At 37.4% G+C, this 15,328-nt stretch overlaps 1 protein-coding gene across 1 annotated transcript in view; it reads left to right on the plus strand.

Moving 5' to 3' along the window:
* FBN1 (fibrillin 1) overlaps positions 1 to 15,328 on the plus strand; it is a 220,616-nt gene that overhangs the window by 134,028 nt on the left and 71,260 nt on the right. Inside the window, 12 exon segments of the mRNA XM_015595908.2 lie at positions 223 to 276; positions 1,859 to 1,984; positions 5,482 to 5,607; positions 6,174 to 6,293; positions 6,386 to 6,523; positions 7,390 to 7,440; positions 9,049 to 9,174; positions 11,316 to 11,543; positions 13,224 to 13,349; positions 13,463 to 13,591; positions 14,402 to 14,527; positions 14,628 to 14,753. Of these exon segments, the coding sequence (XP_015451394.1) occupies positions 223 to 276; positions 1,859 to 1,984; positions 5,482 to 5,607; positions 6,174 to 6,293; positions 6,386 to 6,523; positions 7,390 to 7,440; positions 9,049 to 9,174; positions 11,316 to 11,543; positions 13,224 to 13,349; positions 13,463 to 13,591; positions 14,402 to 14,527; positions 14,628 to 14,753 (1,476 nt within the window).

The raw sequence follows: 15,328 nt of genomic DNA on the forward strand, positions 1-15,328 counted from the left end.
ATTGCTATAACTTGCCTATAGCCTTAAAAGTTGTTTTCCTCAGTGATACGGAGCCTTTAAAACGGGAGCCTGGTGTAATGGTTTCTCCTCTGGGAGATGCTTCCTTTCCATTGCTACTTTATTTCAGTTCCACACACTCTGGAGGAAATGATGTGTGCAAAGCCAAGGGCAGGACTGACCTGCAAATAAGGGAATCATTTACTATCTGTTAATTTATTGCAGCGGAATATCAGGCACTCTGCAGCAGTGGGCCAGGAATGACGTCAGCAGGCAGTGGTAAGGACTTGTTTCAGAATTTACTACCTTAAGCATGTGTAGAGGCAGGATCAGGCCTTCCTGTGGGTTTCCAGTTGGTCCCTTTACACCAATCTGGTCTGACCCCCTCTCTGACTATCACTGCATGATGTACCTGGGTCACCGTGAAGCCCACAGTGGCAGAGCAACATGGCACAGCAGGTCCTAGAATTGCTGGAGGTTGGTAGTCTGGGTTGGGTTCTCTCCCAAGGTGGGTGGTGGAGGACAGTGGATGAGATACAATGCCTGTGGTTGCTCGGTTGTGAAAAGAGGCAGCCTGGCCTTCCTCTGATCTGGATCTACCACTATCAAGTAGAGTTCAGGGTTACAGGCTCAACTGAACTGTTATTTCTTAACTGTCTAGCGCTTGGTTATTATATGATGGCAGCTGGGAGCCATTTTATATTTAATATTTTTCATCTTATATTTTATAGCAAGTGGTGATAGCAAGTGACTGAGTTGGAAGAGAATAAAACATTTAAATGTAGCAGTAAGAACTAAAGAAATATCAGTGCTATAAAAGGAATTACAGCTCAAAGGGAAAATTGGAATAAGTATAAAAATAGGTGACAAGAAAGAGGAAGGATTATTTTATTAATATAAAGTTAAATGATTTGATTCAGGAAAGTTCTGGGAAAAAATGGCTAACTTGACTTGATTGTAAGTTCATTCAATGTGATTGGTTTCATCATTTTGTGTGGATGAAGATGGGGAGGGGATATTGGAGGAGGAAAGAAAAATAAGGAAATATATAATGAATAAGGAGTTAGTTGGGAGTAAATAAGTTGTGATAAGGACCTGCAGAAGAAAAAGAAAAAGGTTAACCTTGTTTTATAGAAGAATCAGGCACCAGGATTTGAGACTAGCCATTCACAGGTTCTCATTCTGCATCACCATTGACTGTTAGAGCTCTCCTCAGTCTGAGAGAGCACAGCCTCCTCTGGGCAGTTCATCTGAAGCTTTTCCATACCAGGTAGTGTTTTGAGTAGGCTTTGGACCGAAGCACAGGCCTGCACCAGACATTCATGACATAGAGTGAAGAGGGTGTTATACGTTCCAGAGGAGTGAGGAGTTTAAGTAAATAGAGTTTGTATTTTAATTTGAACTTGAGGATATTATTGCACTTACAAAAGTTTGAATCATGAGAATGACATAGTCACCTTGTTTTTAGGTTGTTAAGTTTGGTGGCAGTGTAGAAGGTAGATTGAAGAGGGACTGCTGGTGGCAGGTAGACTGGTTGTAGGAACTTGGGCTCTGCACTTGATCCACTTTTCCATTTTGGTGTTTGGACCAGAAGTTCAGGAGGTCTCCTTCAGCTTGATTAAGGATTAGTAATCTTGTAATTCCAGCTCAGATGCCAAGTTCCTCCCTGGGACTGATAGAAGGAAGGTTTGACTTAGAATATCTTGTACTAAGAAAAAGAGATCAAGCTTTCTCATCAAAGTGTAACCTTTTTTCTTTGCACAAGGCCCTAAGGTTATTATATTTATCGTATGTTACTTTTTTGACAGTTCATTGATGTTTACTTTAGAATATTTTTGATTTTTAACTTTTTTGGGTACAGATATAAACGAATGTGCATTAGATCCTGATATTTGCCCAAATGGAATTTGTGAAAATCTCCGTGGGACTTACAAATGTATATGCAATTCAGGATATGAAGTGGATTCAACTGGGAAAAACTGTGTTGGTAAGTTTCACCTATTTTATAAGATGGGTCATGCATCTTGCCTTCTTTCTTTTGATGCTTAGAAGAAACTGCTTTTGAAGGACTTGAAGGACTGGGCAGATAGATGTCTTGGGGTGTCAGCATGGCATATATGTGTCTTGATTAACAAAAATTTATATAGTTCATGCCCACTTTAGCATGTATACTAAAAATGTATATAGCTGAATCTTAACAATTTATGAATAATCATGTATTGGATTCACTCCGTTAAAGAAAAACTCCTTAGATATATAAAATGCAAAAATTATGAGCCATTCTCATGTGGCTACAAAGGTACTGTTATTTTTATCCAGAAGCAGCTCTCCTCCCAACCACTTATTAGAATGAATAGGAGAAAACCCAACTTCTTTTCTTTTTTTTTTCTTCAAACACTTTTTTCTTTAGTTTTCCTATTCGACATCTCTACCCCTATCTATAGCAACTACCATTTTACTCTCTACCTCTATGTCTTTCTGTGCCTGTCTTTTTTCACTTACCATAATGTCCTCCAGGCTCAGTCATAATCGTTACAAATTATAAATATATCTTATTTCCTTTATTCATTCATCCATAGAAGGACACGTGGGTTTTTTTCCCCATGTTTTGGCTACTGTGAATAATGCTGCAATAAACATGGGAGTGCAGATATCTCCTCAAGACATTGACATTGGTCTGAGCAGTTTTTTTTTTATATGACCCCCAAAACACAGGCAACAAAAGCCAAAAAAGCAAAAATAGACAAATAGGATTGTATCAAACTAAAAAACTTCTGCACAGCAAAGGAAACAGTAAACTGAGTGAAGAGACAACCTATGGAATAGGAGAAAATATTTGCAAACCATACATCTGATAAAAGGTTAATATTCAAATTACATAAGGAGCTCAAACAACTCAATAGCAATAAACCAAATAACCCAGTTTAAAAAATGGGTGAAGGACCTGAATAGACATTTCTCAAAAGAATGCGTACAAATAGCCAAGAGACATAAAAAGATGCTCAACATCACTAATAATCAGGGAAATACAAATCTAAACTACAATGAGATATCACCTCAAACTTATTAAAATGACTATTAGCAAAAGACAAAAAATAAGTGTTGGCAAGGATGTGAAGAAATTCCCTTATGCGCTCTTGGTGGGAATGAAAATTGGTGTAGCCACTATAGAGAATAGTATGGTGGTTCCTCGAGAAATTAAAAATAGAGCTACCATATAATCCAGCAATCCCATTTCTGGATATTTATCCAAAGGAAATAAAATTGGTAGCTTATTTTCATTAATAATTGCTCTCTGTTAAGTTTAACAAACACCATTTTTTTATGCTCTAACAATCCTTAATGAAGCTACCAGACAGTGACTAAATAAATCCTTGGGTTGAGAAGAAAATGGTCAGATGGGCACCATTATTTTTTCTCAACTTTCTCCAGTTGCCTAGACTAGTATTTTCTGAAAAGTATTGTTCATTCTGTAGTGTAGTGACATATAACCTCAGGTTTCCTGATGTTTAGCTTCTAAAATCAGAATATTTATACTCAGGGGAATATGCTAAAATGTGCCAAAACCAAAATGTATGGTGGTGCATCTTTTTGATTTGGAGGCAAAACGTATTTTACCTCAAAGCAAACATACTTTCATGAAATGGGATGAAAATTAATAAGCTTTAAGATAAATGGGACCTCAAATATATCTTTCACATTCTGAAAGCCACGGAGGGCTTAAAGTAGGGTATTACTCTCTTCTGCCATTAGCAGTTTTTTAGTGGTAGGATTTGAAAAACACTGCTCTATGGTTGTCAGTTGTTAGAACATATAATAATTTAGATAGGCTACAGATTGAAGTAAACACAAACGTCTTTTTTTTTTTCTTCATTTTTTCAACACATAATCTAGCAAATATCAACTACTTATCAACTACTGGATTCAACAATCTCCCATTCAGCCATTAAGGAGTCATCATATATTCTGACCCAAGAAAACAAAGTTCTTTCCCCACGTGTCCCTGGGTATCAAATTATTTATTTGTCCCTTGCTTTACCATTCGAAGTCATCTGATGAGGTTGTTGAAGTATTCACAAGCTCTTTTGAACCATTTCCAAGAAACTACTGCCTTTGAGTAGACAAATAAGCTTTAATTTATAAGAGTAATGGAATTAAATTATTTCATATTCCTTTAGACAAGGAAAAATTGCCATGTCAATTAAGTTTTTTAATTTATTCTATATTATATCAAACTATTTTAAAAAATGACCATCTCTGAAATATCCATAAGTTCTCTCCTGACCTCTTGTCATTGTAAACATTCTTCCCAAAGCTCCTCCAGCCTAATTTCTATTTTAGACTCTTTCTAGTAATCCTTGTACCCCAATAGGGACTTTGGTCCTCTATTATTCTTTTAACCTATTACAAAGGCCTTCATTCAAATTCCACTTTCTTATACCTAGCCATTTCATTTTTTTCTCTCCCCCCACCTCCCTTTTTATAGCTCCTCTTCCTACAAAATTCTGTTTCTGCTGAATTTTTTAAATCTTCATCATCAATTCCTCAATTTAAGGGTCCAGATACTTCTGATGTCATCAAAATTTAGGAATTGCAATATGACACTTTTGGGAAGTGTTAGCATTCCTTATATCATGTTGACCATTCTCAGCATGGCATTTGGTCAGCCGATAACATAACTTCATACTCGATTTTCCCATATAAAGGACTTAATAAATATTTTGCTAAGTTAAGTGTTTTTAATGCTATGAACCCATGCAGTTCTCCAGTGCTGAATCCGTATATCCTTTATGTTAGGACTACTAGCTTGTCAGATGATGATCTAAGCAGAATCTCTCAATGTCTAAAAATTTGTTGTTAATGTAAAGCCTATTTTGTGGCCTATTTTATAGGCCAAAGGGATATTAAAACAACTGTGTTATTTCTACACTTTTTAATCTAAGTCATACAGATCAAAAGTTAGATTTTGCATCATTATTCAGCTGAAAACAGCTCTCTGAATCTCAAGTCTAAATTCCTTATGACAATCATAAATTCTATAGATTGCCTCATACTTGATAAACATTACTGGAGACCCTTTAAATTATTCTAAAGGAGAAACACTCATCCTAGAACTAACACATTTCAAAGATGGACCATACTTTCTAAATATTTATTTAGTTCCTTAAATCAGTCAGATTAGTCTTTTGAATTCTGGTGATAAGTGATTTCCAGTAAATCCAGGTTTTCTTCCTGCTCAAGAAAAAAGTGAATTGAATACTGACAGATGACTTTAGAATTTGTACATACCTAGCATAGATAATCAGGGCAAGCCTCTGTTTCCTTCAAATTAGGTAGCTTAGGCAAAAACTAATGATACAGATGTTTTGCCTCTTTGTTTGAATAATCATATCTTTATAACCTTAAAAACCTAACTAAAAGAGCAAAGAAATTACATGCATGGGATAGGCTCTTTTAAAAATGAATTTTCATTATTTTTTTCAGATATTAATGAATGTGTATTGAACAGTCTACTTTGTGACAATGGACAATGTAGAAACACTCCTGGAAGTTTTGTCTGTACTTGTCCCAAGGGATTTATATACAAACCTGACCTAAAAACCTGTGAAGGTAAACTATATCTTTGTTCATATACTATGTACTTTGTTGTCTTTTGGAGTACCATTAGAAAACCATGGAAAAAAATAAAGTCACTTCTATTCTAGACAATTACACAACTTCAGTTGAGATTCTGTGGTCCTAAATGGCACTCATATGCACTTTGCAAGCTACTGGTGGTACTTACTTACTGGTACATTTTATTTGACATTTCTTTTGTGTTTAAATGCCATTTAAAAGTATTCATTTTGCATTTGCCTGCAAATAGCATTTTACTTACCATCATTTAATAGACAGAGAAAACATTACAGATATGCTTTTTGAGTAAGTCGTTCAGAAGTCACACATATTTGCTCTGGTTTTTCTGAATAAAAAGATTAATCCATGTGCCATATTCTGTACTATAGAGATATGCTCTATTATTATTTTTGGCATCCATCTAGTCTAGAAAAAAAAATCCATTTAGGCCAGCTTTACTCTCTAATGAAGAATACATGGCAGCAATTGAGACCAAGTTTAAATATTCACCCATGTCCAAGACTAGTTTGTAGCAGTAATGGAGGCCTGTTTTGTTTCAGATATCGATGAATGTGAATCAAGTCCTTGCATTAATGGAGTCTGCAAGAACAGCCAAGGCTCTTTTATTTGTGAATGTTCTTCTGAAAGTACTTTGGATCCAACAAAAACCATCTGCATAGGTATCTATCTTCCTGAGACTAATTTTCCTAAGTTTATCAATGCTGCTATATTTAAGAGTGTATTAAATACCATCTGCACTCCGCCCCTGCAGAAACCATCAAGGGCACTTGCTGGCAGACTGTCATCGATGGGCGGTGTGAGATCAACATCAATGGAGCCACCTTAAAGTCCCAGTGCTGTTCCTCTCTTGGTGCTGCCTGGGGAAGCCCATGTACCCTGTGCCAAGTCGGTAAGAGAAAAGGGTGCCATGACTCCTGTGCTCATCCCACTGGTTGCTTTGCTTAGAAAGGGGAAGCTTAGTACTTTACACATTTGGGTTCGTATGGGAATTTTAGAAAATTTAATTCTCATGACTTCAATGGAACATATTGCTGAATGGGAAACTAAGAGAAGTGTCAAAGACATTAATTTGATGTGGTTCGGTAATTTATTGTTTTCTATCACCACATTGTAATATGGTTAGCTGCTGTTGCTTTCTTGGATCGGCAATTCCTATTGGCTCTCTGGGGAATCCCATGATTGGGAGTCCTGAGCTCTTTATAGGTACAGATTCTCTTCCAAAATAACTGATTAACATAAAGAAACCAGTATTCATGACTAAACGTCTAAATCTGTTGCAAAGCTGAGGTTTGAAAACCTTGCTGATGATTTTGTTGATTGGATATATAAATGTGTGAATTTATATAGTGCGAATGCTGCAGGATATGAGATCTTCAAGTTCTAGACTTTGTTTTCCATGTTCGTATTACAGTAATCCCATATAGTGTGATTTCTAGTGTAGGGCTAACAGCAAGAGGGAAGTGTAGTTAATTTTCTTCTTGGTCATCAACTTAGCATGACCTTTAGGGGACATTTAGGTCTTTTCGGATAACTCAGAAAAATTGACCTTTATTTAAGGAGACATTTTATAATTATTTTTTTTCACTTATGCAATCTCAGAAACACTTTGTTATCTCAGACTTATTCATAGCAACAAAATCTAATTCATGTTCCAGGCCCTCTTTCGTGTTTCTCATACTAAGTCATAACTGTAAAGTCTGGATATTGTTATCTCAAATTTGCTTTTTGTTTTTGTTTGTTTGTTTGTTTTCACAGATCCCATATGTGGTAAAGGCTACTCAAGAATTAAAGGAACACAATGTGAAGGTATTTATGATTATTTATAAACCATAAATTACTGTGTGCATGAAGAATGCTTGTGTTAACTTGGACTGGATAACTTCATATGTCATGTAACTTCACAGTGAGAAATATGTAGAAGAGTAAAAAGATAATGAGAACAGCAGAACATAACAGATGTTAATTTTACAAGCATGTATATGCTTTTGCCAGTGTCAGACCACTATGGCCAAAGGACAGGAAGGCTGAAAATGTTTTAGACTGACCATAGTTTTGAATGACTGCACTTTCAAAATGTTGTAGATCATGAATATAAAACAAAGTTTTTGATGAGGCTGTAAAATTTGCATTTTCCTTGGTTTGTCCTGTTTTTCTGTTTGTCATGGATGATTTACAAGGACAAACTCTGTTGCCTCATTTTTGAAAGTCTATGTGGATTCTCTCCAGTTTGCTGTGATTCTTTCTTATGGAGTCACATAAGAAAGGTCAGGGTGACTAACACAACCTGACATGACACAGCAGCTGAAAAATTTTAAAACCAGCAATTAGTCCCATATGTGGGATAAAATGAAGTTTTTTTCCCTGCTAAAATAAAGAAGAACACTATAACCCCCACCCAAGGTCTTGCTTTCCAAATGATGACTGAATTCTTTGGCCTTTTTCTGGTCCAGACCCACTGTTAATATCTGACCTCAGCAGCACATTTTGGTGTGTGAGTGGCCAGAGCAAAAACAAACAAAAAAAAACCCAAAAGGTAAAATTTCCCCTCCCCATTTATCTCTCTTATAAGGAAAGATTTGGAATTTTTTTTTTTTTTTCCGCAGTATCACTGTCTTGGAAAGTTATTTTTTCTAAATAGAGACACAGTGTGTGAATTTCTTAACTAATGCTCCACTTTTTTGGCATTGAAAAGTAAGTGCCTTTCTTTGGATTAACTTGATGGTGAATATTTTTCCAAATTAAGTGCAGAGAACATATTGCTCTGCATTAAGCACACTGGGACAGATTGGTACATTTGAGAGAGATTGGGTGAATGATAAATGGATGAACACGAGCATCTTTCAACTCTCCCAACTCAAGCTGGGACCACAAAGGCTCTGACAGAACAGCCTGAAACCATTGCCGAGTTAGAGCTACTGATATGCTTCTGGTGAATTCTCAGCACTTCTCAAAAGAGGATCTTTTTACTGGCTACACATATTCCTCAATGGGATTTTTTTCTATGCTCACCTTTAAGATCTTAATTCTTTGCTAGTTTGAAAGACTAGATTTCTGTTACTCTATGTACTTCTAAACATCTGTTTTCATAAAACTAATTATATGCCTCCTAGGAGCCTTACCTGAGATAGCCCAGAGTTATGCCCAAGAACTTGCACCAGCTCCCTGTCTCTTTCGCTCAAACTTTACTCCCTGAGACCAATGGAGAAATATATCTTTGGTAGTAGCTGGGCTTGTTTTTGCTATTTAGACATCCCAAAAGTTCTACCTAAACTATTTGGAGGCAAACAAATTTTGTGAGTTTTTCAGGTTCCAAATGGCCTTTTCTGTTGTGAAAATAATTACAACTTCATGAGTGCAATAAAGTAGACTGTTGTTACACGGATATACTAACTCCATGGTTTTTTTCTTTCATAGATATAGATGAATGTGAAGTGTTCCCAGGAGTATGCAAAAATGGCTTATGTGTTAACTCTAAGGGATCGTTTAAGTGTCAGTGTCCCAATGGGATGACTTTGGATGCCACAGGGAGGATCTGCCTGGGTAAATACTGAGCTCATTACTTTTCTAATGATCATTTTTAAAAAGAGTATTAAAAACTCAGTTAACATGATAGAGTTGAATATTTGATTCCAACTACAAACATATACATTACAAATTCAGCATTTTCATTAGGATCTACGGTGGTTTCCTAGACAAATAGCCTTCCTGACTCATGCTCTTTGTTTATTCTTTATAAAAAGTGTAGAGAACATATTAATGAAGGGAAGCTTTGGTTCTTAATTGATATTTAACTATTCCTTAAATCATTACCATCACAGTAATGATTACAGAACTCTTAATACACCCCCATATATCATGGGTTATAGGACACAAGGTCAGTGGTATCTCAGAACATTTTCATAGGGAGAATATTTTCACTTAATTGAAAACTATAGCTTATGTCTGCTAGGCACATCCTATGATTAGTCAGAAGGACAAGTCCTCGCAGGAGTCTTGTGGGCATCAGGAGTGAAGAGTGCCACAGTCCTGAAGAGTGAACCTGAGAGAACCCAGGGCTGTTGTCACTTTCAGTCATAGTGTGATCCTCCATGCCAACTGCTAGAGCCCAAGTGGCAACGATGTGGAAGAGACTGGACACAGAACCCTGAGTTCTTAGAAAGCTACCCTATGGACCTATAGTGGCAGTAGGCTTGAGTTCTCATAGTCGTTCCTGTGGGGTCTAGCAGATTAGCAGACTCACTCTCATGTTACTATTATGGCTCTTGACTGCTAGGAATATGTCTATCGGATCACTGGTTTCTGAGTCTATAACTATAGAAATAATGCTCAGCCACATTGTCTGTCTGAAACCTTATTACTCTAAGAGCATCCTTAGTGCAGGACTGCTGTAGGTAGTTGAAAGAGTGGTATGCAGTTAAGGGATTTAGATCCCTTATGAATTAGAACAAGTAAACCTTTAAATGTAGAACTTTGTGGGTTATAATGTAATAAATATAGAAGACAAAAATTTGAATTCAAAGGCTAGAGTCTTGTGTAACTATGGAAGTCAGTTAATCCCATTCTCAGTTTTAGCTTCTTTGTTTAGGGGGAATTAGCATTTAATGAGAAACTCTTCTAGTGTATTCCAGGTTCAGCTAAAAGATGCTTCAGTGTTTAATTTAGAAATCTTTTTAAAATTATCTATCTTAACAGAGGCAATCTGCATGTAAAGTTTCCCAGAAGGCTTCAGAAACTTTCTAACATTAAAGGAAGCTCAGGCACTGAGTTAAATGGTTAGTGACCACCTTATGAACGAGAAAGAGAGGGAATATCATGCCTTCTGTTTTAATTACACTTTATAATTTTCAGATGCATAATCTCATTTGAGCTTCACAGTGCCTCCCTGAGAGATGAGTGGAACATCATTTTACAGATGTGGGAATTCAGGCTCAGGGTCAATAATTTGTCTAAGACAAATGATTTCGTAGTCACAAAGCAGGACCAAATTCTACTAGGTCTACTGACCTCTTGTCTGCTACTCGTTCACTCTTACCCACAATCCCATGAATCTGGGTTTGGAACTAGATGTACCCCATATGCATCCTGAAGAGTGTGTTCATTAGCACATGTTGAGGTGAAAGAAGTACTTGAGAATAGTAGTGAAAGGCTTTTCTTTGTTGTTTTCCTCTTTAATCTCAAGGAGGGCAGTCGTCATTTTGGAGTTTACCGTTCCACCTCAACAAAATGAAGTGGATCTTAGGAAAAGGGACTGGAATCGCTCAGATGTCCTCCAAGGATAAAGAGTGCAGTTTGTTTTTAGCTATAAGGATGTCAAGGCATCATGGAATGAATGCGTGCTTTGGTAACAGGCATATCTATGAAAACATCTCCTCAAAGAGCACTGCAGTATTCCTCAGAATACTGCTTCTTATGTGGAATTATCAGAAAATACCAAAGTTGAAAGGAGACTTTTCACAAGTAGTAGGTGCAAATAAGTATGAGCTACCAAATAGAAGAGAGTCTTTATTAGACAAGAAAACCCATCACAAAGCTTGGGTTTCTATTGAGGAAAAAAATAATTCCAGTCAATAAGTATATAGCAAATTATTGAGTGTATTGTGCTTTGCCTAATGTGATGCTGGCAATTTGGGGCAGTGAAAACAAAATAGTTGTCCTCAACTTCCCTCTGTTCCCTCTGGCAGATATCCGCCTGGAAACCTGCTTCTTGAGGTATGACGACGAGGAGTGCACTCTGCCCATTGTTGGCCGCCACCGCATGGATGCCTGCTGCTGCTCTGTTGGGGCAGCCTGGGGTACAGAGGAATGCGAAGAGTGTCCTGTGAAAAACACACCTGAGTACGAGGAGCTGTGTCCCAGAGGACCTGGTTTTGCCACAAAAGAAATTACAAATGGAAAACCTTTCTTCAAAGGTACAATGTTTCAATGGTTGATTACTCTTCTTTTTAGACCAACAGGATGTGTTTTCATGACCCTAGAGTTCTACTATCAGAATTACAATGAATATAATCAATGTGGTCATCTCTCAGTCATCTTGGCATACATTCTTTTCTTTCTGAATTATATGTAACAAAACATTCGCTCTGTATCAGATTTTCTTTTTCTGTATCTCAGGATTTCCTGAAGTCACTTATCTCTCCTATCTTCCCATTATTATTTGTTAAAGCAGATTTTAATACTACTCTAAGCCAAACATAAATGAAAGGAAACAAGAAATTTTTATATCAACTGCTAAAGCCAAATAGTATGACCTTTTATCTTCCTATTTGAGCATCCATGTCACTGTAGTCTACCTGAATGTGGAGAATGCTGGGTGAATGGCATGAGAAACCCAGTGGCAGGTCCTCTTTGTCCAAATACAGCGAAATTTATTCCTGTGGCAGACATACTCCAGTGACATGATATTGCAATTACTTTAGTGTACTATGCTGTAATCTAAAATCTATGTAAAAAAATAAGTCACAGATTTAATCTAATTCCAAAATTAATTTAAGTTTTTGCGCACAATGATTCAGAACTTGTTTACTTCAGCAGATGGAAAATCATAATTGGTTACTCAGAATTCTGAGTATTCGGAGAGGTTCAGCTTATGTTCCCAGTATAGAGTTTTATGTTGGTTGCCCATTGTGTCTGGACCTAGTTATTATACTTCATAACTAAATCAACTTATAAAAATGGGAAATGAGCACATAAATATCACTTAACTATCCTTAAATAAAAAGCATAGACTTTTTTTCTCTACTGAGCATTTGGTCCAAGAAGCTCTGGGGTTTAAAATTGTTGTGTCTAGAGAGACAGTTTCTAGATGGCCCTCTTAAATGTCTCTTAAGTAAATTCAAAGGAACTTGAGTGATTTTTTTCTAAAAGCTGTGGCAATCCCTTGCCACAGAAGGACTTGATGTTCTTGAGAATTAATCTAGCAATTCTGTCTCTCATGACATTATGTAGAAATGAACTTGTATTTCCTGAGCTTTAGGTCTTAATTGGGAAAGGCTCCTAAAAGGAGAAATTAAGATCATACATTTACTATGGCATCTCATAGTATAAAAACTTCAATTATATTCATAAAACTTTAAGGCAAAATAATATTGAGAAAACATTTTTAAATAGTATACATTATTTGCAACTATTTTGAATTATAAATGAAATCTTTGAAATTCTTATATTTTAGGTTTATCCAAAAAACATCAAAAAGCATAAATGAATATCTCATTCCTCTACACACCCAATTGGTTGCTGTGGGGCAATATATTCTAATAATCTTCTATGCGCTTTAAGTATGGACACTAGTGGTTTGGAATATTCATTCATTCAGCAAATTGTTAAATGTTCAATATATATCAGTCAGCATGCCAGATTCTAGAAGTCCAAATAAGCACACTCTATTCCTCTAATGCTTTCTAAAATAGAAGTTTAAAAGACAAGAAATGTTAATAAGTCATACTTCTCGTGGACGATCAGACATTCTTTAAAATGAGTATTGCCAAGATCTTAAATCAAGACCCTCCAACTTTCCAGGTTTAAAACAGTGGGCATTGAGCTCTCCTAATTGGTTGCTCATGAACTTTTCACATGTTTTATTTTTCTTGAAGATATCAATGAATGCAAGATGATCCCCAGCCTCTGCACCCATGGCAAGTGCAGAAATACCATCGGCAGCTTTAAGTGCAGGTGTGATAGTGGCTTTGCTCTTGATTCTGAAGAAAGGAACTGCACAGGTCAGTGAAGGGGCTCACCTTAGAGGGACACCCTTTAGAACTCTTCATCTTTATTGCACAAGAATTAAGCCAATCCTGATACTCATTTGCTGTTACTTGCTGCTTTTGTGCAGACATTGATGAATGCCGCATATCTCCTGACCTCTGTGGCCGAGGCCAGTGTGTGAACACCCCAGGAGACTTTGAATGCAAGTGCGATGAAGGCTATGAAAGTGGATTCATGATGATGAAGAACTGCATGGGTAAGCATGTGCCCATTTGATCAGCACAGTTAAAAAAGGATTTCAAGAAGCTTTGATGACTAATAGCGTAACGTCCCAGATTCTTCATGCTCCCCCAGTGCACTGGTCTCCTGACCAGTGAGTCAGGAATCAGTCTGTGGCAGAGAGAGACTGACATGCGGAAGGAATGAGGGAATTCAGGTTATGGGGTGGTGAGTGGTCTTGGACACCAGTTGCGGGTCCCTGAGAAGTGAGTATAACACCTAGAGTAGATACCTCAGGGAAGAGAGAACAGTTTGAATATAAGTGATAATCGGGGTCACATTATAGGGTTTTTGTCTGATGTTTCTAGAAAAGGAGATTAATTAACCTGGTTGCATTAGATCATCCCTGGAAACAAATCTAAGGTGGGGATTATTTTGAGGGAATGCTCTCAGGAGGAACCTGTAAAGGAGTGAGGGAGGCCTGTTAGGGTAGGGGAAGGAGAGAAGCGAAACGTTCAGCTGCATGTTAGCCTTAACCTGATTCCACTTGGAGTGTAAGTGGTACCAGAGAGTAGTCCCACCCCGAGGCAAGGAGGCCAAGATTTTATGCTTCCCACAGCAGTTCAAGCAGTTATTGGCCCATGGGTGGCCCCCAGCACGGAAGGGAAATATAATCTTTCGCCTCCCAGGTCTTTCTGAATGAAGTGGAGAGCAATTCTCCAAAAAGGGAGAGTGTGAGCCTTTAGCAGACGAGACTTCCAGCAACTGGGTGATGAGTGTACTGGCCTGGTCATGGATACCTGGGCAGGACACCACCAATAACTTCAACTTCATTTCCATTTTGCAGATATCAATGAGTGTCAGAGAGATCCTCTCCTATGCCGAGGAGGCGTTTGCCAAAACACCGAGGGAAGTTATCGCTGTGAATGTCCTCCTGGTCATCAGCTATCCCCCAACATCTCAGCATGTATAGGTAAGAAGACTTTCAGACCACTGACCAGTCATTCGACCCACATGTCTGCCAGAGAGTCAGAAGCTTATGACTGGGTTTCCTATTCTTATTTTCTACACAGACATCAATGAGTGTGAACTGAGTGCGAACCTCTGTCCAAATGGTCGCTGTGTGAACCTCATAGGGAAGTATCAGTGTGCCTGCAACCCTGGCTATCATTCAACTCCTGACAGGCTGTTTTGTGTTGGTAAGTTCTATATTTTATGTGGTTTTATATTTTATTTTATTTAGTCTCCTTCTAAAGCACTCAAGCAATGTTCTCTCAGTTCTGTTTCCACCACTAGTGACTTTTACTTAATCTTTCTCGTTTTCCTGTAAGGAAAATTCTTTTCGTAGTGGTTCATGATCTTCAGATCTCACCTTCCTTTTGTGTTTAAGGAAGCAATTACATGAACAACGTAGAATGTTTTAGCTCTAACGAGTATAATTTGACCCGTGCTGCTTTGAATGGTGAATGGTAGCACGTGCTTTGTTTAGGTACATATATAACCAAGCAAATAAGCAAGTGATTAATAAACACCTGAAATAAATGAAGCATGGTGGGTGCCATGAAAAAGACAAAATGTGCAGGGTGCAATCTCTCCCTTTAGTGGATTAGATCAGCTAAAAGATTTCAAAGGATAATTATTGGAAAGAAGATCATGGTACAGTCATATCTTAAAACGAAATAAAGGTCAGGTATGGTACTCCTTAACAGTGGGATTTTGTGGGACAAGGCTTTTGCTTTGTGGCTGGCCCTCTGTAGGTTTAGTCGTGTTGGAA

The sequence above is a fragment of the Pteropus alecto genome, unplaced genomic scaffold (assembly GCF_000325575.1).
Source record: "Pteropus alecto unplaced genomic scaffold, ASM32557v1 scaffold86, whole genome shotgun sequence".
In the NCBI taxonomy this organism is placed as follows: domain Eukaryota; kingdom Metazoa; phylum Chordata; class Mammalia; order Chiroptera; family Pteropodidae; genus Pteropus; species Pteropus alecto.